Raw genomic sequence first — 24911 nt, 5'->3', positions numbered from 1 at the left:
GCACCATTGGACAATGGATGGTGCTTCTTGTTGCTTCCAGTGTTTCTCTACACAGCGAAGAGCACATCACATCAATTTGCACACTATAATCCTGCACTCCCCCCACCAACCACCCCCCCCCCCACCATATCCCCCAGTCGGAGGTCCCCGAGCGTTATGTTCAGGAGCGCCAATGCTCCATCCATTTCTAAATCAATTAATCAATTCCCAACATCTTGCCTACTTATGGCACCCCCACCACATGTGTTCCGTCGTCCCTGCACTGCCACCAGTATAGTGGAGAGCGAGAGGCGTACATCTTGAGGACCTTCACCGGCGTGAGATGCCATCTGTGCATCAATTTTATATTGCAGCTCTTTGCTGTTCCGAGGTAATCCTGCTGTGGCACCCTCTCAGGGCCTGTCCCTCTCTCAGGGCCTGTCCCCATTTGCCATCCGAGAACTCTCCCCAAGCCAACCTCCCACATATTGCTTACTTTTAGTTGCTCCTAGCCCCCTTTATCTGATAGACTCCTATAAATGATTGTGATTAGCCCCCTGTTACTCTCACTGAATGATGGTAGCTGTTCCCATTCTGTTAGTATACTACAGATTCTTTTTGAGTAGGCCTCCAACCCGTCTAGCACGGAACCTCCACAAACACCCCATGTCACAATGGACTAAGGAATCAGGCCGGTGTGTATCAATAAGATATTTATGAATGTATTATTTAATATCAAAGGGAAATCAACCAATTACAATAGCCACCAATGTTGTGGCAACACAAAATGCAATCATGTCTACAAAACAACCAGGTTAAGATATACTGTCGCAGTTACTTCCCTTTTTTAATGGAAAAACAGAAAAAGAACAATTTACCACACAATGATAGCACAAGCGTTAAGCACTACCCCTGCAACACTCCACAGCCTCCCCCCTCTCAAACATCAATTGGACTTGATTCCTTTGAATGGAAGGCAGTGGCAGGGAGTAAGAATACATGGGGAAATCGGTTTTGGTGTCGTGCCCACAGAAACAATATGGGGAGGCAGCAAATCAGGGGGAAATCTTTTTTGGTGGCACCAATGGAAGAATGTTTTTTTTTAAATTATTTCTTACAACTGCTGGGGGAAAGAGATAGAAAACGGGGAATATGCTAGCTTATGTTTAGAAAGACAGGCAGAGCTTTTAGGGAATACTAATCAGCACACAAAGAACATTTTTTTTTTTTTTTTTTTTTTAAATATGCAATACATGGGCAATGGAAAGAGAATGCAAATGGCACATCGTTTTGACCACACAACAGGGAAGGAGATACAGGAGCGGAAAATCGGTTTTTGGGATGGTAAGCTTACTTTCAATGTAAAAGAAAATGCAAATGGAATTTGTTTTCTACTGAGGCTACAAATGACAAGTAGGCTCTGGGAAAGGGGTTATCTCACAAAAGGAAAATCGGTTTTGGGTTGCAAAGAGGAATGACAGTTGCAGATGGAAATTAGTTCAGCAGTACACAGTATTCAAACACAGGGACAAATGTGTTTCTCAGCTCAGTGGGATCACTTGTTTTGGGCAATACTTTATAACTATAACCATTATCAAAAACACAGGGTAAAAGATTGCTGGTTTCGAATTCCACCGATCACGAGAAATTCAATGGGGAATTGATTGAATTACTTATAAAAAAAAATAAAAATACACTAGGGATTTACACAGACAAATGAGGGGTTTTTCAATGGGGATATGCGAACATGCACATGCAAACAAGAGATTCTTCTATGGGGAGATGACTGAACTACATGGGCAATTGGGATTTTCAATGGTAGAATTTGCAGTGGGGAAACATTGGATGCACTGCTACAAGAATGAAGGGCTTATTCAATTTAGGACTGGTGTTATTGCTACTTGCATAGCAAGCCTTTGTTTAAGGTTCAGGAAAGCCAGCTGCATCTCAAGACACTCTGGAAAGATAGGCAGGGATCTGGTCAATGCACTCAAAGACGGTAAGTTTCAGCAACCATCTCTCCGTCCTCCTGTTTTTCTCCTTCTTCTGTCTCCCCGGTTCTCCAGCATGGGGTCTGGCATGGATTCACATGCTCATGAATATTCCCCGTCGTCAGGCTGGGAATCCTCGGTAAAGAAAAAATCAGTTATCAATTTCGTTTCTGATCTGTCTTTCTTAGTAGTAACCAATCACTGATCTCTGGGTCATACTGCCACCAGCCAATGACTGCCCTCTCCCTAAGCCCCGCCTCTGGCAGCCATCCTCAGATTTTTACCGCACGCTCAAGTGTTGGGAGTCCTCGTGTTTAGCTCTCGAGTTTTTTACTGCGTTTTCACGCTTTTTCAGGAGATTGTCTCATTTTTAGGTTTAATCGAGCTTCAAGCTCCACCGTTTCTACTTCCGATAACTGGGACCCGTTTCGGAATTCTTCTACGCCCCTCGAGGGTGAAGTTTTCGTTGAGTTTACACTCCTGGAGGATTCCGGAAGATCTGCGGCCTACCCCAGCCGACATGGCCCAGGACAAAGGAAGCTTGACGCCCGGATCCAAGCTTTTCAGGAACTGCCCTGGATGCGGATTATATAACGTTTTCAAGGAGGACGAGCATTCGCGATGTCTCTACTGCCTCCATGGGGACAAGGACTGTGCGTTCTGCAAGAACCTTTCGGAACGGACCAAACGAGATCGTCGTTCCCGCCTCGCCTCCTGGCTGGAGAAGGGCACAGCAAGTGAGAAGGCGAAGAAGAAGGTTGAGCGGGCTTCTAAGTCCTTTGAGGGTGCCCCGGCGACAGGGGCCCAACAGAAGGCCAAGCACCGCGAGTCCGCGGGCTCCGGGAGCGCCGATATGTCGGGCTCTTCGGTTGCCAAGCAGGGCGCTGCTTCCCCGGCACGTTCGACCACGAGCCAGCGCTCTGGTTCGAGGAAGAAGTCCGAGAACCCGGGTAGGCCGCTGGAGCGGACCCGGTCGATCTTGAAGGGGGAGCGAGGCGTTGACCCTCCCCTCAAGGCAAAGGCCCAGGACGCACCTAAGGTGGTGAGGGCCTTGATCCACCCGGCTAAGGCCTCTCCCGGAGTGGTCTCCGCGACCCTGGCAGAGCTGGCTGAGACTACGCCAATGGAAACGGCCTCTGGGCCCAGAGTATCCCTGCTGCCGTGGAGGGAATCCTCTTTCCAGCCCACCGCTAAAACCCCTGTGAAGCCCCCAGCTGAAAAAAGAGGGGCGGGGGGCGGTGGACGCTACAGACTCGGTATCAGCCTCTGAGGAGGAACTGGTGGAGACCGAGAGGGGTCTCAACGAAAGGTCCATAGGCCTCAACGAGAGGTTCATAAACCTCAACGAGAGGTTCGAGAAGGTTCGATCCCAGGGGACGGTCCCTGCTGACGTGATCGAAGATAGCGACGAAGACGACGAACAGGGCCCAGTGGAACGGCCTTCCCGTCCGTCGCAGTCATTGCCCGAGCCCCAGGATAGCTCGGCGGCCATTTTGTTGGCAATCCAATCCTTATGTACCGAGATAAGGACGAGATTACCACGGACCCCGATGGAGGATCCAGAACAAGGCCCGTCAGGAAACCCTCCGAACAAACGGAGAAGAGTCCACCCCTCTCCGCCCTTCATGCACGCGAGGCTGGTAGACCCCTCATCCCCCTCGCCAGGAGAGGATACGGCAACGGATACGGGGACGGACGACTACGACGGCGGCGATGACACAGCAGACATCCCGTCGCCACCCCCACGGGCGTCCCCAGCCGACGAGGTTGGCTCTTTCCACGACATGATAACCAGGGCATCCGAGCTCTTCCAGCTCTGCCCTGAAGAAGAGAAAAAGGAGGGGTTTCTGTACCAACGACGAGAGGCTAAGAGGAAGACGGTCCTCGCTGTGCCTTTACTCGACATCTGGGACGAGGGGCTTGCTGTCCTCAAGAACCCTGCCACGACACCCGCCAAGAGGGACAGGTACGAGAAGAAGTACCGGGTCCCTGATGCCGCCCCCTTGTGCCTCAGGGCCCAGCCCACGCCGGACGCGGTCGTCTCGGCAGCGGCTAAGAAGAAGGCAGCGGGCGCAGCGTCTTCAACTTCCAATTCCCCGCCGGACAGCGAGGGCAGGAAGTTGGACTCTATGGGACAACGGGTCATCTCGGCGGCGACGACGATTAAGGCGGCCAATGCCTTAGCGATCGTGGCCTGCTACGACAGGGAGCTCTGGTTCAAGATAGCTCCCCTACTAGATTTCCTGCCTGATGAAAAAAGGGCAGAGGCCCTAGAAATTCTGCAGAAAGGCGCGGTGGCGTTGGATCACGCCATTACGGTGGCAACGGACATTGCCGATACCGGATTTCGCCAACTGGGCAACGAAGTTTGCCTCCGACGACGAGGATGGCTCAAGGCAACAGACTTTCGCCAGGACGTCCAGACCAGAGTGTTGGACATGCCGTTCGGCGGCAAAAACCTCTTTGGTAAGGCGGTGGATGAGTCTCTACAGGCCATCAAGACCGACTCGGAGACGGCCCGGGCCCTTGGAGTGCTTCAGCAGCGACGGCCCTTTCGGAGCGCTGGAGGCAGACAGGGTGCCTCCAAAGGATCCAGCGGTAGCTCCTCCTCCTACCGCCAGGCGGCCCGCTCCTCTTCCCAGGAGGCCTACAGACATCGCGGCAAGCAAGGGGGTTCCCGCCGTCGTCGCCAAGGCGGCAAGGCCGCATCCAAGCAAGACTGACCCAGCCGGGTTGTCGGGCCCCCACCGAAGCACCCCAGTGGGAGGCCGACTGACGAAGTTCGTCAGGGTGTGGGAGTCCATCTCCACCGATCGTTGGGTGTTGGACACCCTGGCCAACGGGCACTCACTAGAATTCCTAACAAGGTGCCCTTGCATTCCTCCCGTGGCCAGGAAGGAGAATCACTTCTCTCAACTGCTGTTGGAGGTAAAGGCGATGCTCAAGAAAGGTGCCATCGAGCTCGTCCTCAGGAGGCTCCGGGGCTCCGGAGTGTACTCAAGGTACTTCCTCGTCAGGAAGAGGACAGGCGGTTTGCGCCCCATCCTAGACCTGCGTCGGTTAAACAAATACATCAAGGTGCAGAAATTCAGGATGGTCACCCTCCAGCACATACTGGGACAGCTGGAGGAAGGCGACTTCCTATTGTCACTGGACCTCGAGGATGCCTACTTCCACATCCCCATTCTAGAAAGGCACAGGAAGATCCTCAGGTTCGTGGTTCAAGTACGCCACTACTAATTCAGAGCCCTACCGTTCGGATTGAAGTCAGCACCCAGGGTTTTCACCAAGTGCCTGGCTCCAGTGGCGGCGTGGCTGCGCCTACAGGGGATCCACGTCTACCCCTACCTGGACGACTGGCTAATCCGGGAAAGGTCAAGGGGACTCGCCGTCGATCATACGGCGAGGACCGTCCGGTTGCTCACGGAGCTGGGGTTCTCCAACTACCCCAAATCCCACCTGGTTCGGTCACAAGTAGCACTGTTTTTGGGGGCGAAGCTCGATACAGTGGAGCAATTGGCCTCCCCTTCAGAGGCGAGAACCAAAACCATCCTGGGCAAGGTACGGCGATTGTTATCCACGGACGTGGCCAGGGTGAGGTCCATCAAGTCCCTTCTCGGGATGATGTCCTCATGCATCTACCTTGTACCCCTTTGCAGACTTTGGATGCGTCCGCTACAGGAGTTCCTCGACGCCTGCTGGGTTCAGGCGGGGGGCTGCTTCGAGGACAGGATCCACCTCGACGAGGAGTTCCGTCGGGCGATCCTATGGTGGGGCACCCGGGCTCACCTCATGACGGGCACGGACTTTCAAACCCTGGCGTTTCAGGAGACGGTGACTACGGACGCCTCTCTGGAGGGTTGGGGGGCCCACACCGGAGATCTACACGCAAGGCCTTTGGCTCCCGGAGGAGAGGTCTCTTCACATCAACATCTTGGAGCTCTGTGCAGTGTTCTGGGCGCTCAAGTCGTTCCGCCCATCCCTCAAGGACATGGTGGTGAGGATCTTCACCGACAACACCACCACAATGTTCTACATACGGAAGCAGGGAGGCAACAGATCCCCAGCCCTATCTAAGGAGGCCCAGGATCTGTGGCACTGGGCCGTCGCCCAGGGGATGTTTCTGGTTCCCTTCCACCTGGCAGGAATAAAAAACACCATCGCCGACTCACTCAGCAGGGAGCTGCGCTCGTGCCACGAGTGGGAACTGTGACAGAATCAAGTGAATCGACTTTTCCAACGATGGGGCAAACCCCAGATTGACCTGTTCGCGACGGCGACAAACTCCAAGTGCCAGAGGTTCGCCGGCAGGTTCCCACAGCCGAGGAGCATGGGCAATGCTTTCTCGTTCCCTTGGGACGGCCTGTTTCTATACGCGTTCTCTCCGTTGCCGTTGCTGCCCCGTCTCATCGGCCAGCTCAAGATGTCCAGGTGCAGGATGATCCTCGTCGCACCGGCGCGGCCGAGGCAGATCTGGTTCCCGGACCTTCTGGACTTGTCAACGTCCCCACCAGTCAGGCTGCCGGCGGACGCGGATCTTCTCTCCAGAGAACGAGGCGCCATTCTACACCACGACCCACAGTCGCTGAACTTGCAGGCCTGGCTCCTGCAGCACTAGAGTTTGGAGGGTACGATATCCCGGCTGATTGCAGAGAGGTTCTTGCAAAGGCTAGGGCATCCTCAACTGTCAAGTGTTACGGTCATAAATCGAAGAGGTTCTCTGTCTGGTGCCGTGCACAGAAGATTAACCCTTTGCGGATTACGGCCCCTCAAGTGCTGCCTTACTTACTGTCGCTGGCCAAGGCTGGACTGGCTCACGCCTCCATAAAAATACATCTGGCTGCCATCTCCCGATATACCAGGACTACGGTACGGGCGTCCTTGTGGTCTCATCGCCTGGTAAAGGAATTTATGAAGGGACTATTCCGTTAATTCCCGCCGGTGAAGGCTCCTGCCCCGGCGTGGGAGCTTAATGCGGTACTGACCAGGCTCATGGGAACCCCATTCGAGCCTATGCACTCGGCCCCCTTGAAGTTCCTGTCATGGAAGACAGCGTTCCTCGTGGCCATCACCTCTGCACGACGAGTGGGAGAGATTCAGGACCTATCTCGCAAGCCTCCATACTTGACTTTTCATGACAACAATGGTGGTGCTTACTACACACCCCTCCTTCATGCCCAAGGTGCCGTCGGACTTCCACCTCAACGAGCCCTTGTTACCAGTTTTCTTCCCGTCGACGCCGGCCGAGAGGACTTTGCACTCGCTGGATGTAGCCAGAGCGCTGAAGTTCTTTGTGGACCGCACAAAGAGTTTTCGGAAGACTTCACAGCTGTTCGTGAACTTTGGGTCTGTGAATCAAGGGAAGGCTCTCTCGAAGACTTCCATTTCCAGATGGCTCTCCGGCTGCATCATGCATTGTCACCGGTTGGCAAACGGACCGCTGCCCGGCCGTCCGAGAGCCCATTCGACCAGAGCGATCGCTGCTACCACGGCGATCCTGTCTGGTGTACCCCTGCTGGACATCTGCAGGGCTGCTACGTGGAGGTCGACGCACACCTTCACAAGATTATACTGCGTCGATCGGGACTCCAGGGAGGAGTCAAGGGTCGCAACCTGTTCGCTTAAGGTGAGCCTGGTGAGGAGGTAAGAGATGCTTAATGTTGAGTTGTTGTATTGCTTAATGTTGAGCCTGTTGCCACCTCCCGTGGTTGTGCATGTGTGTACTCCTATGTATTCTTTTATTCATGAGCATGTGAATCCATGCCAGACCCCATGCTGGAGAAGGAACAAGTTACTTACCTGTAACTGTTGTTCTCCAGCATGGGTCTGGCATGGATTCACATGCGAACCCTCCCGCCTACCCCTCTGTGGCTCTTCACTTCGTCATACTGCCACTTTGCGTGCTACCAAATCTGAGGATGGCTGCCAAATGCGGGGCTTAGGGAGAGGTCAGTCATTGGCTGGGGGCAGTATGACCCAGAGATCAGTGATTGGTTACTACTAAAAAAGCAGATCAGAAACGAAACTGATACTGATTATTTTCTTTACCGAGGATTCCCAGCCTGACGGGGAATATTCACGAGCATGTGAATCCATGCCAGACCCATGCTGGAGAACAACAGTTACAGGTAAGTAACTTGTTCCGTTTTGTGTGTCAGTCCTAGTGCAGTCACCCTTATATAGCAGGAGTGACCTCAGCAATTTTACAATCCAGGGGAAGTACCCTGCAATAATCCCTGCCGCTATGATTGGACCGTCTCTCCCTCTGAACCCCCCCCCCCCGCTCTCCCCTCCAGGCAGGATTGGTTTAGGGGTTTGGAGCAACATCTATTTCCCATTTGTCGTCATTCTTTGTTCTCCTTTCAACTTTTTGACAAAAAACAAGTTATGTATCACAACTTAATAATTGTACTAGCAACTGCCATACAATACAGATTTTCTGTTTTAGCAGATCATGGAGAATTAGATAAGCCGACCTCCAAATCCGTACAATGGAGCATGGTCATGGGGCGCATTATTTGTCGTTTCCATAAAAAGCATAATAGTTATGAAGATTATTAAACATATCCCTAATTTCATTTTCCACCTTTTCACCAACTCTCACATTTGGAACATGTTCAGATCAACCAGAAAACTAATCTAACTGGACATTACAGTTCCCAGAATCACAGGTAGATGCGTTTTATAGCCCCAAAATCACCTGGAAATTACATAAAAATTGTATCGAAATGAAATCAATCCACGGTATGGTTTCTGCGCAAAATGCCTAAATGATAGTATTTTACATTAATTGGGGAGTGTTCCTGTTCAGCAAAGGGGAGGTCTGCTTCATCCAGCACCGCCATCTGTCTCCCCGGGCCAGTCTGTGACCAGAGGTTTTTTTATGAGTGTCTTTGAAGTTGGTAGTGTGGTTTCTGAAGTGGGTGCTGCAAGTCTGCACACCTTTGAGTCATGCTTCAGCCAAGGATGAAGTCCCTGCTTTAACTGCCTTCAGGACCAGCCAGTCTGGGGAACAGTGGTCTTTCCACACCTTCAGCACAAAATTCTATTGCGTGAGGGTCATTAGATGGGAGATGTGACACCCAGGGCTGGAAGTGGGGTTTTCCTTTGAAGTTTTTTACTCAGCCATAAATGGGTATTTCCTGAAGATTAAGTGTCTCTTCAAATGTCAATGGAGATTTGTGGGTGAAACTTATGCATTGCTTTTGTTAACCCACAACCAGTGATATTTTTCCCCATTTTGGCTTTTTAAAGCCGTTGTTTATTTGCAAACACATGTGCAGGCCGTCTTTGCTTTCAATGTTTAAAAATCCTGTTTTCCATGTCACAGGATTCTTTGATTACTCCTCCTTTGGTAAATTAAACTGCTGCTTATCCATTGGTAATGACAGTAGGCCCTTTTCCACATGGCTGTTTAACTTTACGTGGCGAGCAAAAGCCAGGCCGTTTTTGTTGTAGTGTTTAAATGTCTGTCATTAATGTGAAAGGGACTTCGAAGGGATTGTGTCCTCCGACGTATTCCTTATCTTTGATAATCCATTTCCAGCTTGCTGGCCTCGGAAATTTTTTCTGTAGAGGGCGCTCCGAGTCGACGTCCGCCGAGTCGATGTCCCTTGACGGCCACCATATCGGCACCGACGTCACCATGCCCATAAATAGACACGCTCTGCGTCCGTTGCTCAGTTCCGTTTTTCCGCGCTTTGTGGGGCCTCGGAACGTCGTTGCTCAGTTCAGTCAGGATAACCCTATATCTACTCGAATAAATACCTACTCGTTCTCGATGGCCTCTTCATCAGAACCTACGACGCCGCGATCCGGCTTCACGAAATGTCGAGACTGCGGTAAAAAATGTCGATAACGGATCCACACAGGATCTGCTTGTGGTGCTTGGGAGCCGAGCATCATTATTCGGAGTGTGAGGACTGCATGTCCATGACGGCGAAAGCCTTGAAGGAGCGCAAGGGGAAGCTCGAGAGAGGTAATCAGTCAAAACCTCCTCGAAGGCTTCTTCGGCTGAGTCGGTGCATTCGTCTCCTCGCCGTCAAACATTCCCATTCTAGATCTCGAAGTAGCTCCCATCATTCGTCGAGATCAAGCCACTCAAAAAAGAGACGTCGAAGATCCCCTTCCTCGTCATCTTCTGTTTCCCCTGAAAGGGTCTCCTGTCCTACTAAACACAGCTCTCAGGCTGAGTGGGAGGAATTCAGAAAGAAAATGTTCAGCGTCTTCGAGAAAGCAGCATCAACCCCCCCCCTCCAACCCTCTCGAAGACAGCTGAGGGTGATACCCCGGGTGAAAAACCCAAAAAATCGAAACGCTGCGAGTCGCAGCACCCGGCGAAACATTCCACCCGAGAGCGCCAAGAGCCATCGGGTAAGAAGGCACCATCTTCGTCGAGGATTCCTTCGACGCATGGATCGACGCCGTTGTCGAAGGGTTCCTCGACGCATCGGTCGATCGACTCGACGCCATCATCGACGCCGATGAAAGAGAAGACCAAGGCTACTCCACAGCCAACAGTGATTCCAAGGGCCTCCGGCACGACGCTGAGACAGTCGTCGATGTCCTCAAGTAGGATCCCGATCCTCTCGAGTTCTTCGAGACCTCCTCCAGTTTTCTCGACGCCGTTCTCGGCGCCTTCGAAGCCTGTCACATCGGTGTCAACGACATCGACGTTTTCTCGTCCAATAATTACGAGTTTGGCTCCTTCTACCTTAGAGATGGGTTTACACCATTTCAGAGGTCAGAGTACCCTGGACTATCTTCAATTTATGAAGAGGGGGAAGATTCTGACCAGGAAACATTTGGGTTACAGAGGACCACACCGCCTAATTCAGAGGATTTCACCTCTGAGGAAAGAAGGTTGAAGGACCTACGGGAGTCACTACATAAGGCAAGTGGACTGGACACTTCCCCAAAAGTGGAATTTGTTAAGCCAGACCCAGGGGAACATGCCGAAAAAACCTATAGAACCCTTATGGCAAGAATTATTGAATTTATGGGTTGGTCTGCACCTTCGCCTGTTTTTCAACAGGATGACCTAACAGACATATTAGACAAAGGTCCACAGGAGGACCCTGTGGTCCCCTTCCATGCAGCCTTACAAAGGAAAATTACATCTAATTAGCAACTCCTGAAGTTATCCCTGCGGTCAATAAAAGATTGTCAGCCAAGTATAGGGTAGCGGCTGCTGACCCTGAATACTTATCAAAACACCTGACTCCAAAGAGCCTGGTGGTTCAAGCGGCAACTTCATCTAGCAGTAGGACAGCTTGCCCTACTGTCCCACAGGATAGAGATGACAAGAGGTATGATTCTATGGCGAAGAAAGTCTGCTCTGCTTGTAGTATGGCGTTGAAGTCCATCAACGCCACCTGTACGCTCGCCAGGTTCAGTCACACACTGTGGGAGTGTGCTTCATCAGCGGCTGACTGCATACCCGAAGGAGAGTAAAAGGAGGCCTTCCTTAACATTATTAAAGATGGCACAGATGCCATGTGCGAATCACTTCAAACTGGCATTGGTTCCGCTGACAGTATCAGCAGGGCCATGGCGGCAAGTACAACAATCCGCAGGCATCTGTGGTTGCGAAAGTTCTGGCTTTGCTCCAGATGTACAGGCCAGACTTTTGAATATGCCCTTTGACGGCTCTTCACTATTCGGAAAAAAGGCTGATGACAGTCTGGAAAGGTTGCAGACTTCTAAAGCAGCAGCAAAATCTTTAGGAGCTGCTATCCGCCAAACACCTTTTCGCCCCTCAGGAACCTCTGGGAGTGGAAAGTCCTTTTGCTATTCCGCATTCGGGAAAGGCAGAGGACAGCCGGCTCAAAGAGGCCAAAGGAGATCCACCCGAGGTGGACGGGTCAAAGGTACTAAGGCCGCCGCAGCAGCAGCAGGTGCCTCTTTACCCTCGGCATCTGCATCAGCCGCCCCCAAACCACTCTGAGGCCTTTCCACACAATACACCTGTAGGGGGCAGGTTAACTCACCATCTGACGGTATGGCAGGCTATAACGTCAGATGCTTGGGCATTGGAGACAGTTGCCCAGGGTTACTGCCTACCGTTTCTACACATCCCTCGCAGTCATCCACCGGGGAACAGTTCTCTAAAAGTTCCAGATCCGCTCCTCTTGCAGGAGATCATAGACCTGCTAGAGAAAGGTGCCATAGAACCGGTACCTGTAGCGGACAGGAACAAGGGCTGGTACTCCCTCCCCCCCCCTAATTTCTCATACCAAAGAAGGACGGAGGACTGAGACCCATTCTGGACTTACGAGAATTGAACAGGTTCCTCAGAAAGCACAAGTTCAAGATGGTAACTCTCTCTCAGATCCTTCAGGCCCTCCAGCTCCAGGACTGGCTGGTATCTCTGGACCTTCAGGATGCTTATTTCCATGTGCCAATCCATCCCAAACACAGGAAATACCTGAGGTTCGCAATTGGCGAGTCTCATTATTCATTTCGAGTTCTGCCATTTGGACTGACCTCCGCCCCGAGGGTCTTCACCAAGCTGATGTCGGTAATGGCGCGAGTCTAAGGAGGGAAGGGATCCACGTCTACCCCTACCTGGACGATTGGCTGATCAGTGCTGCATCTTCGAAACAAGCCCAGACCCAGCTAGATTATGTCTGCCACTTCCTTCACAAACTGGGCTTCTCCCTCAATTTAAAGAAGTCGCAGATGATACCATCACAGACTCCAGTTCATTGGAGCGGTCCTGGACACTTCCCTGCGAAAAGTCTCGCCACCAGAGGTGAGGGCTCAAGATATTGTACAGATGGTCACCAAGTTTCAAAATGCCCAATGTCTCCCAGCCTTCGACTTTTTGAGGTTGCTAGGCCTCATGGCATCCTGCAACTTCCTTGTGCCTGACGCTCGCCTGAGAATGAGATCTGTTCAGTGGGCACTGAGTAGTCGGTGGTCGCAATTCTCAGGGAGAATGACAGATCTCCTCCGGATTCCGGACAAGGTAGCCTGCGACCTTCAATGGTGGGCCTATCCAGAGAACATCTTGAAAGGAGAACTGTTTTGGCAACCATGGCCGGAGAGAACAGTAGTCAGACGCCTCACTCACGGGGTGGGGAGCCCATGCCAACGACTTGACCATCAGCGGTCGTTGGTCACCATCGGAGTCCAGACTACACAGCAACCTATTGGATCTGAGAGCAATCAGACTAGCGCTGAAAGCTTTCCTGCCATCAGTACAGGGGAGAAATGCCTTGATGATGACGGACAACACGGTGGCCATGCACTACCTCAACAAAAGAGGCGTAGTATCACTGCCACTGTGCAGAGAGGCGATGCAGCTCTGGTTTTGGCCAATCCAAGAATGAATCTCTCTATCGGCAGTCCACCTAGCCGGAGAGAAGAACTTGACAGCGGATGCTCTGAGTAGGCAGAGCACAGTCTCCCACGAGTGGGAGCTAGCTCAGGAAGTCCTTCAAGAGATCTTCGCCCTTTGGGGAACCCCTTAGGTGGATCTGTTCGCCACAAGCACCAACAGGAAGTACGTTCTGTTCTGTTCAAGGGAAGTTCCCCCGAGAGGAGCTCAAGGAGGCGCGTTTGTAGTGGATTGGGAGTTTCCACTCCTTTACATGTTCCCACCAGTCCCTGTTACTCCTCAAATGATCAGGAGGTTGAGAAGATTCCGGAAAACCATGATCCTAATTGCCCCGGATTGGGCCAGGAGAACGTGGTACCCGGACCTTCTAGATATGTCCATCTGTCCTCCAATCCGTCTTCCACTCGAAGAGAATCTTCTCTCTCAGAAGGGAGGTCAGGTTCTCCATCCAGACACCAGAACCCTCAACCTTCACGCTTAGCTTCATGGTAGTGTTGCTTTCGGCCAGAAGGCCAGCAACAAAGTCTTTTTACCGCTGCCGTTGGAACAAATTTTGCAGCTGGTGTAGGGAAGAGAATATCAACCCTTTTTCATGTGGTACACCAACAGTGTTATCGTTTCTACTCTACTTGGCAAACTCAGGCCTTCAAGTTGGCACTGTAAAAGGCTATCTCGCAGAGTTTTCTATCTTCAAGCGCACTGGGGAGGAACCATTGTATTTCAAACTTCCTTTAGTGGTACAATTTCTCAAGGGATTAACTAATGTTTATCCTCCAAAACCATTCCAGGTTCCCTTATGGGACTTAAATTTAGTCTTAAACTTCCTAATGGGCACTCCATTCGAACCACTTCACTCTTGTTCGCTGAGATTTCTCACGCTTAAAACTGTCCTATTGGTTGCACTAACATCTGCTAGGAGGATGAGCGAGCTACAAGCTCTCTCCTGTAAATCCCCACATACAATTTTCCACAAGGACAAGGTTGTCCTACAGGTGAAGCCTAATTTCCTCCCAAAGGTGGTTTCTGAATTTCATATTACTCAGAAAATTACCTTACCTTCGTTCTACCCTCCTCCCCATTCGGGGAAAGAGGAAGAAAGGCTACATAGGCTGGACCCAAGGCAAGCTCTCGGCTTTTACATCAGCAAAATGGTTAGGATCTGGCAAGCAGACCAACTGTTTGTAGGATACTCAGGTCACAAGTTGGGACTACCCATAACAAAACAAACCATCTACAGGTGGATTATTTTGGCCATTCTGGAATGTTACAAACTGTCAGGGAAAGAGCCACCCCAAAATCTCAAGGCTCATTCAACCAGGGGTATCGCAGCCTCTTCGGCTCTCCAAAGAGGGGTACCGGTCCGAGACATATGTGCGGCTGCCACATGGTCGTCCGCACATACATTCACAACATTTTACAATCTGGATTCCTCCACTAGCCAAGAGACCAGATTTGGCAAGGCCATATTACATTCGGTCCATCCCTAAAGGGATACATAACATTCTCACTCCCACCTCCAATTACATGCCACTGTTATGGGAGTCTATCAAAGATAAGGAATACGTCGGAGGACACAATCCCTTCGAAGAACAAGTTACTTCTTACCTTGTAATGTTCTTTCGACGGGATGTTCCTCCGACGTATTCCTTATCGCCCCTCCCATCCATCCCCGCAGTGATACTTCCCTTGTGGTTGCAGCTTACGCTCCTTCAAGGTCAATAACCAATTCAGGCATGACTTTTCTTATGCTACAAAATGGAACTGAGCAACGGACGCAGCGCGTGGCTACGTCGGCGCCGATACAGTGGCCGTCGAGGTACATCGACTCGGCGGACGTCGACGCGCAGCGCCCTCTACAGAAAAAAATTCCGAGGCCACAAGCTGGAAATGTATTATCAAAGATCAGGAATATGTCGGAGGAACATCCCGTCGAAAGAACGTTAAAAGGTAAGAAGTAACTTGTTCTTCTGTTTGGGGCCTTTAAATGCACCCCATATTATCCTACCCAGTCATGAGACATATAGCCCCTTCCTCTCGCTGGGTCTGATTTGATTTGCCACGCCAGTGGTGGGTAGTTTGCCCCTACTATCCGACTGGCGGTTGGTGTCAGATTAATTACCAAGTAACTTACCAGGCCATCTGCCCACCTGAATGGGGCATTGGTATCCAATCTCTCCCGCTCATCCATCACCACCAATAAGTTAAAGATCTCAGACTTGGAATAGTTCACCTTGAATTCAGGCACTTCAGTGAAGTCCTTTTATCTCCCCCATTATTGCTGGTAGTGATGTTTCCGGCTTGGCAACCATGAGAACTACATCATTGAGAAACCAGCCAATTTTGTGATCTTTATTCGCCCACTTGACCTCCTGAACCTCCCAGTTCTCCCTTATTCAGTGTGCAAATGGTTCCATCACTAAAGCAAAGAGTTGGGGAGATAGCAAACACTCCTGTTTAGTTCCCTGGCTGATTGGAAACAGATTTGTCAAACCCCCATTCCCTTTGATCCTTGCTGTGGGAGTCTGCTAGTTTGCCTGAACTATCCTCAAAGTTCGACCTCACTGCCACCTTCTTAAATGTTTGCTTCATAAACTCAGTTGACGCGATCAAATGCCTTTTCAGCATAGAGCATTAATAAATGCTCTCCCCTTTTTCCTTTGCGGCTTTGTCAATTATATGCAGGACCCTTCTTATGTTACTGAATGTGTTCCACCCCTGACTAAATCCAGACTGATCTTGTGCAATTAGGGACGGAAGCACACCTTCCAACCTAGCCGCTAGAACCCTTGTGTAAAGTTTGGTGTCTACCTTGGTAAGTGTGATCGGCCTGTATGAGGAACTCAGCTGCAGGCTTTTCCCTGGTTTTGAGATCAGGGTGATGGCGCCCTTTCCACAGGGGGTGAGATGTTACCCGTCTCGCAGAACTCATTGAACACCGCCAACCAGTGCATTTTTAATTGTGATGATTGATCAGTATACCAAATGGCCAGAAGTAGCTCTTGTAGAGCAAGTCACCACTGGACGAATCTGTTTTTCGAGGCTATCCTCAGGAGGGATATCTTTCTTGATCTTATCCTGAATGAGAATTGTACACTGTTTTCATCCAAGGAGATGGAGAAATACTGTTGAAGTAAAGATCATTTGCAAGTTCTTCTGTGTATGGAATGATGGAGAGGTTGAGCCATGCGATAGGGGCTGGTATACAGCAAACCATGAGCAATGAGGGGGTTGTGAAGGGGTGCTTTGAAGGAATTAGTGTGGTATATTGTGTCATGCACAATGCCACTTGTCTGCTCAAGGCTTTCGAGGACCAGAGAGCCCAATACTAATCCTGAACATGGTTGAATCAGAGTGGATGTAAGAATTGTGGATGAGCTATTTGTGGCAGGAAATATTCAGAATGCGCTAAAAAAGTACGAGCCCTATTTCAATTCCAAAAGTACATATGTCAAGGAAAAAAGGGATATAACAGGAGGCAATTATGGAAGGATCAAGTGGCGTAGTAATAGAGAAAAGGGAAAACTCAAGTTCTTCAACCAGATAAAGTCCGTCAACATTTGTTTCGCACTAAGGGTTGATGGGGTTTGTAATATAAGCTGGTCGACCAAATGAAGAGCGGAATGGAGCAAGTTTGGGTGGATGGATTTCAGCACAGTTTTATGAGGGATGAGAGATTTGGAATAACTGATGAAAGGAGTCTGTACTATGAAGAAGTAGTTGGGGAAATTGTGTAAGAGAATGCAGAAAGAAGGTGTGTTCGGAGGGGAGGGAGAGAGCAGAAAATGCCAAGACCCAGACACATTTAGGGATTTTCCAATGTAAAAATTGATAAATGAACCTTTTAAAATGTCTGGCACTCATGGTTTGCACTGTACACTATTGTTCCAGCACTTTGGTTCTCCTTTTGTGTTTGGGAAATATTGTGGGAGATGTTCTGTTAGTAAAAGAGGAGAATGCATAGCATTTCTCACCCTCCTGCTTTCCTTCCTGTCTGAGACCCCCAGTAGAATGTGGGGGTTTTAGGAAATCTAGGGGACACAGTTGAAGAGAGAAAGAGAGAAGGCAGGAGGAGTGAATGTAACAGGGGTCCTATATGCCAATGAAGTACTTGAAAATCTACTTTGCTCCCGTGAGACTCAGTGTAAAGATTTGATTTCTTGCCTGGGCAATGACATTTGTCGTCTTGCGCCCTTTAAATGTGGATTGCCACCCATGTGTAGGAACAAAGTTGACTCTAGCTAGGGAAAGTAGATTCCATGCCCTTGCCAGCATCACCAAATCTAATGCCAGACCCAGACTCTTGTGTTCATTGAACCATTGGACGCCACCCAGTATCTCTGGTCTATGATGATGTAACACGTGGGTGCTGGCAAGTGGAAATCGCCTCTGAGGCTACAATGAAGCATGCTTTCTAGATCCCAGAGCATCCATCAGTACTGTTATACCGTTTGAATATGTAAATGTATCCCATTGATGTCTGGCTTTGCTGTGATCCATCCTCATACAGGCAGACCTTGATGAAGTACTCCAAGTTCTATGACTATTTGTCTTTGGGCTAAAAGCAGTGTCACATGGGTCACGTCAGGTAATGGGGGTCAATGCATTACTTTGGAGCTTAAACCGATACTGTTGGAACTTAGGAGGAGGAGTTTGCTGCCAGCCCCCTTCTCTCTGCTCCCTCCCCTATGCTCTTAATTGAGCTGCAGTTTATGCTCTGTAGTGTGGAGTGTGGGCAGTAGGTCTGCTCAAAGCCTGTTGCTAAAGAAAACACCTTCTTGCTATGAACCCACATGCTACCTTGTGGCATCATTTTGCAGTGTAGCCTTGCAAGACCCCCAATCGCACCTTACCCTCACACTATGATATTATTCATACCACTTGGTTGTCCTGGTTCACAGAAGCAGGAAACTGGGACCGAAGGGCAGGCTGCAAGTGTGAACTTCCAAAAGACTGTTGCCATCTGCCTACAAATAAACGGTATAGTTCTGTTGTTGTAATTCTAATTAAGTGCTACATTTACAAGCATGTAATTGACTTGAATGAATTTTGTTTAAACTCTGCCCCAAATTGAAATTGCAGATTGTTTTTTAAAATTGTATTGCTTTGATTGTTGTACTAGTTTTCGGAATATACACATTTGCATACCAACAGAAAGTCGGTACTAGCTCTGGTTTGGTCTACTGTCACACTGGTATTTCTGAAAATGTGTGTGTGTGTACTTGTACTTTTGTGTGTACTTGTACGTGTGTACGTGTACTTGTGTGTTTTCTGACAAGGAGTTTCTGTGGTGTTTCACTCATCCTTCCGTGACCACCATTAATGTCTTAAAGCACAATACATGTTTTTTTTATTTGCTGTGAATTTCAGTGCTAGAAAATGCTTGTTTGATCATTCACACAATTGCTTTGTATTTTCCTGATTTTATTTTTGTTTGTAGCAATTCCACTTATTAAAGCAAGACTTTCATCAAGTCCAGAGGAAGGACACAGCAAGAATGTGAAGAAAGAACCTGCACCAGTCAGAATATACTCTGGTGAGCAAAATGCATGGGGCATTCATGAGCAGAGTGGTTTGGTTGACATTAATATTCCTGGGGAAAAAATGGTAATTTTAAGTGTCTGTTCTGTGTAAGGTATGTAATTTGTAGAAGTATTCGCTCCTGCTTGTCCCTATTTTTTGTTTTTTGCTGCTCTATAATTAAAGCGCATCAAGTCTCCCCAAACATCACTGTTGCAGTTTGGTATTGTGGGTTACCTTGTCATGGATTCTAGGCACAAGGATTACTGCTAAGTGACCAGCCGAGCTTTCATATTCAGCCTCTGAGCAACAGAGTAAGCATTTGAGATGTAATGAGCGGTGAAAGCCAATTGATGTTGTAGCTGTGTAAATAGCTATATAGCAGCTAGTGAATGTTCAGTAAGTTAACTACCAAATGATTCTTTCATGCCTCAGAACCATGGCAGACCAACGCTGTGCTAACTATGAACTACATTGAAAGTAGTGGTTATGCAATTTCAAAATGCGCTCTTTCTTGCATGGAGCCCGATCAGCATGTTACTAAACAGATAATAATCCTACAGCCCGTCCCCTTTCCTCCATACTTTTGGGGACGTTCTGTCCATCGGGATGGGACCAGAGTTTTTTTGTTGCACCATACAAAAAAGTTCTGTCTTATTTTTATGTTGAAGAAGCCTTCTGACAGGTAGCGCTAGAGCACATAGCGCGTTCGTCTTGGTGAAGAAGCGTTGACCGTTAAGTTATTTCCTTTTCAGGCTACCTCATGCTGGTGGTTACTCTACTGATGTCCCCAGTCGTGGGAGGGGTCGATCACACCCTAGCACTACCAGGACTCGTCCTGAGGCGCACAAGGCCAAATTGGATACTGGAGCTTGCTCTGAGGTTACCCCACTCTGGCTAAAGCTCATACGGGCAAAGCTGAGGTTCCCCCTTTGGTGGGATAAAGTTACTGAGGTCTCCCAAGAGGTTCCCTCAAGAAGAGCTAAAGACAGTACCAGCAAGGCTTCCCATCGGGATGCTAAATCTGCCAGGGACCCCCCCTGATGTTCCCTCAAGTAGGGCTAAACTTTTCCCACCGGTGCTGAGGTTCCCCGGGCCTGGGCTAACTACATCGGGCGTACCCCTGAGGGTCCCTCACCGAGTGCTAAATCTAATACCAGCACTGCTGAGGTTCCCTGTATGAGGGCTAAGCACCACAGTCCAACCCAGACAAAAATGGGGCCAGTCCAGTCAGGTCTTCTATCATCTGCCTTTTCGGCAATAAAGGAGCGGCCTAGATCCACTCAAAGTGCGTCTTTGGGACAGGAGCCATCAGGGTCCTTTCCCAGAGCACATTCAAAGGGTGACCCCCTCACCCCTTAGAGTGGAGTGGTCGGTACCTACTCTTTTGTCTAAACCACCAACTCTGTCTCTGCCCATCACCTCTGCTCTATTACACGGATCCATGTCCAGACCAGCTTGGCAACCAATTTCCACGGGATCATGGTTCAGGCCTACCCCACCTCAGAGGCCTAGCCCTCAATAGCAGAGAGACCACATCAGTCTGTGGATGCTTTCTTTCCGAGGTTCCATACGCTAATGCATTCGGATCATATGAGGGAGTATGTCGAGGGCATTTTCAAGGAGATGGTGCCTAAACCTCTGGAAATTCCTAATCCGCCTCTTCTGCCTCTGGTGGAGCCACAAGCGTCTTCCCCATTACCGCAAGCTCCTTAGCCTCCCAGGGCCCCTCCAGTCCAAGAGCCGGTCCCGCCTCCAGCACTGGATTTTAAAGAGCCAGCGGATCCTGATCTGACAGAGGAGGGAGAGTAGATCCAGTTGTCGGCAACAGCCTTTCCCGACAGGCATATGGACATAATGGGATTCCTAGAAATCACTGTCCCTCCACCTTTGGTGAGAGCGCTATGAGCAGGGACCCAATCCATTAAGCGGTTGAAAAGAATGGGGATATTCCTTCAAAAGGATGTACTAGCAGAGGTGAAAATGATCTGGGTTAACCCTCATTCGGTGACGCCCACCAACAAAGAATCGATTTACGATATCTGTTCCTTAAAACGGAGGTGGTCTTGTTGTCATCCGGCCTGCAGCCGTCCTCGTCCGTGTTTGCAGCGGCCATCATGTTTTCTAAGCCTGCCTCAGCATAGTCTTCCTCAGCTGCATCACAGGTGTTGAGCAAGGAGGCTCATGCCCTGGAAGTCCTGGGCAAAAAAGTCTTCACAAATTCTGCCCTTCAGCTCATGCAAGCTAGTTCCACTGTAGTTGGTTGGCAAACTGTTTGTATTGGCATTTGATTTTATTCACATTCTGTTAGTATAGGCTGATTTGAAGGCCATCACACCTTGTGTTTGTTGCCAAATCTTGTTTTATTGAGCAGGTCAGTGCTGTTGGTTAGTTTTACATGTATAGTGCCGGTGACATGTGAGAAAAAGCCAACACATGTTTCGACCAAAGCCTTTATCAAGGCGGGGTAGGCTGTATATGTTGGTCCTTGGTTAGGGAAGATGGAAGGCCACAGAGTGTGTGGGAGGCTGGTTCTTCACTATGGAGGCTGGGTGGCCACTAGGGAGCCTAGGCTCAGCTGTGCAGGATAGGCAGTGCCTCGAAAGATTACTGGCACTGCCTATCCTTCCAACCGAACCCCAGCTCCCTAGTGGCTACGCAGCTTCCCAACTACTGGAGATGAAAGCTATAGAGTAGGTGCCCAGTCCAGAAGTTCGACATGGTTTTTATTCCGGTCTGCTCAACCAGTCAGGCCTGTGCACTATCCTGGATTTGGCAGACTTCAATTCTGTCCTTCCCCCTCCAGAAATGTAAAATGATTACCCCTGCACAAATCCGCTCAGTCTTGTAACAAGGGGATTGGATCTGAGGAATGCTTACCTGTATATCCCCATATGGATCCTGCATCAGATGTTTCTGATATTTCTGGTGCGGAGGGTGAGAGGGGGGCACCTCCGTGTTTTGTATCCTCCCTGTTGTTCTCAATGCAGCACCCGAGTGTTCATGAAAATGCTGGGTGCTGTGGTTATCCAGGGTACATATGTCTACCCATAGCTGGATGACTGGCTGGTAAGGCCAAAAAGTAGAGGTTCTGCCCCACTACCTCCTGGATTTGCTTTACAACTGAAACTGGAAGAAGTTCAATTTGACAGCAAGTCAATGCTTGATTTTTATAGGCTTCCTTGGGGACACCCGACTAATCCGCTATAGTCTTTCTAGCTATCGAGACGGTAATGGAAATGCAGCATACCTGCTCTGTTACTTTCCTCCAACAACACCACTGTGTGGTCATTCCAGAGTCTGCAGGGGTGGATGGCATCCTGCATTCAAGCAGTTCCTATGACCAGGTTAAAAATGCAGAGGACCCAGCTAACGCTGAGACTCTCCTGTTTGCAAGTTTCAGACCTCCAGTTGCAACTGATTCATATTCCCCAAGACTTGACCCAGGACTTCCTTTGGTGGGCCAACCCTCTGAATCTGATACAGGGGGTTTCCTTCCGTGACCCTTTCCCCCAGGTAGTGAGCACAACAGATTCTTTTCTCCTATGTTTGACCTTGGAATTGTGGGAATGGGTGGTTCGTCACAACATATGGCTTCAAGCAATTCACCTACCTGGTACGTTGAACACAAAAGCGGATCATCTGAGCCGTCTTGCGGAAGCCAACCACGACTGGCAACTCAACCCTCAAGTGTTGAAATATCTGTTCTGCTGGTGGGGATTCCCCCAAGTGAACCCGTTTGCCTCCAACCTTAACTACCACTGTCCGGAGTATGCATCCAGGGGAGGATAGGGAGAAGGTTCTCTGTGGGATGCTCTGGAGATTACATGGATTGGGATGACAGCGTATGGTTGTCTTCTCTGTACCACTAGTACATCACGCTCTGTAGGAATTCCAAGAAACAGATTGCTGTTCGCTCATAATAGTTGCACCATGGTAGCCAGCATAGTTCTGGTTCTTGGATCTAGTTGACCTATTCAAACCGACTCGAATATCTGTCAGTTCACCAGGATTTGCTGACAATGGAAGAGGGGAAGATTAATCACCCCTCCCCACAATCACTGAACTTGACAGCATGGTAACTGAGGTCCGGGCCGTAGGTCACCTGGGGCTCTCTGACGAGAACATGCATATTTTACAAGTGGCTCAAAGGGACTCCACCAGATCGCAGAATAAAAGCAGGTGACTACGATTATGCCACTGGTCCCTTGAGAAGCATAAAAGTCCTTTGACGGCTTCACTAGACAACTTTCTTTCTTTTATCTCTCATCTAGCCGCTTCAGGAAATAAGCCTGAAACCTGCAGAACTTATTTGTGGCCGCTGGATGCCTACCTAAATTCCAGCGATCAATGTTTCTCGATCGCACACCTGGTGGTAAAGTGACATTTTGATGGTCTGTGCCGTCTGTTTCCAATGTTCCAACCTCCTCACCCCAAATGGGATTTGAATATAGTCCTGACAGCATTGTGCCACAAACTGTTTGAACCGACTGGCTTCCTCGGATGTCGGGTGTTTGTTTTGGAAGACAGCATTCCTGGTAGCAATTACCTCAGACAGAAGAGTGAGCGAGATACAGGCTATAGCAGCTGATAAGCCTTTATCATCCTTTAAATTGTGACAAGGTAGTGCTGTGCACTCACCGGTCATTACTTCCTAAAGCAGTATCTGAGTTCCACATCAACCAGGAGATTTGCCTCCTGGTATTTTTTTCTGAACCCACCCTTGGAATCGGGTAGTCCTCCATGCCCTGGATGTCTGGAGGGCTTTGAGGTTTTAACTAGACAGGAGCAAGGACTCCAGGAAATCCCCTCAGTTCTTTTGTGACGTTTGGCGGCACAAACAAGGTTCCTCTTCCTCGACAGTGACCATTGCCAGATGGACTGGGGCGGTGATTCTTGGAAGCTATAATCTACAGAAATGGCCCCATCTGAAGGGGCTCCACGCCACCTTGTCAGAGCATAGGCAGCCTCTGGCATTTCAAAGGCATGTCCCCCAGGAAAATACCACAAAGGAAGCGACTCAGCGTTTTGCAGACACTATTGCCTGGACATGAGTTCGAGAGCAGACTTGCAATTCGGCCAGGCGGTACTGAAGAATCTCTTCAGTTGAAGTTCCAAATAGAACCTTCCACCCCCTGGGAGATCAGTGCTATTGAATCCCCCACAAGTATTGAGGAAAGGGGACAGGACGTAGGAGTAAAACGTTGATCACCATAGTGACTACTGTACTCTTGGTGAATAGTCCTCTTTGCGCCATACGCCCTCCCTCCATCCCCCATAACAATTTCTTAGCTTATCAGTTACAGCTCTACCTAGGCTGGTCAAACATAAACTGAGGCGCAAGGCCCGGAGGCGGGGCTTGGGGAGGCAGAGCCGATAGCCACGAATGTGCTTGGGCCCGCGATAAAAATAAGACAGTAAATGTTTGTATGATGCTACAAAAAAAGCTCTCCCCGTCCCAAAGGACGGAATGTCCCCACAAGTATGGAGGAAAGGGGACTATGGGCTAGGAGTACAGTAGTCCCTACAGCGAGTAACGTTTCCTTTTTCTTAGTGCAAACACAGTGATGTGCCTGTTATCACGTTTTTGAAAGACTGCATGACTAAACTATTTGCCATGTTTTATTTGAAATCTTGGGTGTGGCTCAACTAGTTCACAGTATTTGATTAAAAGTGTCGGGTAGTTGATGGGAGATGACGAATGCAGATTTTTCAAAATATAAATGGCTTCTCTGCTTGGTGATGTGCGCTCGACAGAGCCCGCTGCGTTCCAGCAATTGCCGTTAGCCTGGAACGCATAGGATTAGCAGTGCGCCAATGTTTAATATGCAGGATACTGAAGATCATTCCAGAATCAATTATCTTCCGCTGATCCAGAAATTTGCGATTAAGGTGCAAAATAATCTTAGAAAAAGCACAGTTCTATCACTCGACACAACAAGGATAAAGCGAGATCAATAAAGAAAAAGCAGTTTAGGAAGAACATTCAACGTTGGAAAAAAGTTAATAGGGGGGAACCTCTAAAGAAATCCATAAGTTAAAACAAAGTTATCATAATTGGTTGCAACGTCACAAAAAATAGA

General features: G+C 49.4%; 1 protein-coding gene across 1 annotated transcript in view; it reads left to right on the top strand.

Annotated features, from left to right (window-relative positions):
• LOC138471985 (uncharacterized) overlaps positions 1–24911 on the top strand; it is a 478612-nt gene that overhangs the window by 356104 nt on the left and 97597 nt on the right. The window contains exon 3 of the mRNA XM_069609893.1: positions 18749–18844. Coding sequence (XP_069465994.1) covers positions 18749–18844 — 96 coding nt within the window. The remainder of the gene's footprint in view (positions 1–18748; positions 18845–24911) is intronic.

This window comes from Ambystoma mexicanum, chromosome 8 (assembly GCF_040938575.1).
Source record: "Ambystoma mexicanum isolate Mex_15411 chromosome 8, UKY_AmexF1_1, whole genome shotgun sequence".
Classification (NCBI taxonomy): domain Eukaryota; kingdom Metazoa; phylum Chordata; class Amphibia; order Caudata; family Ambystomatidae; genus Ambystoma; species Ambystoma mexicanum.
This window is presented reverse-complemented; position numbering and strand designations above follow the sequence as displayed.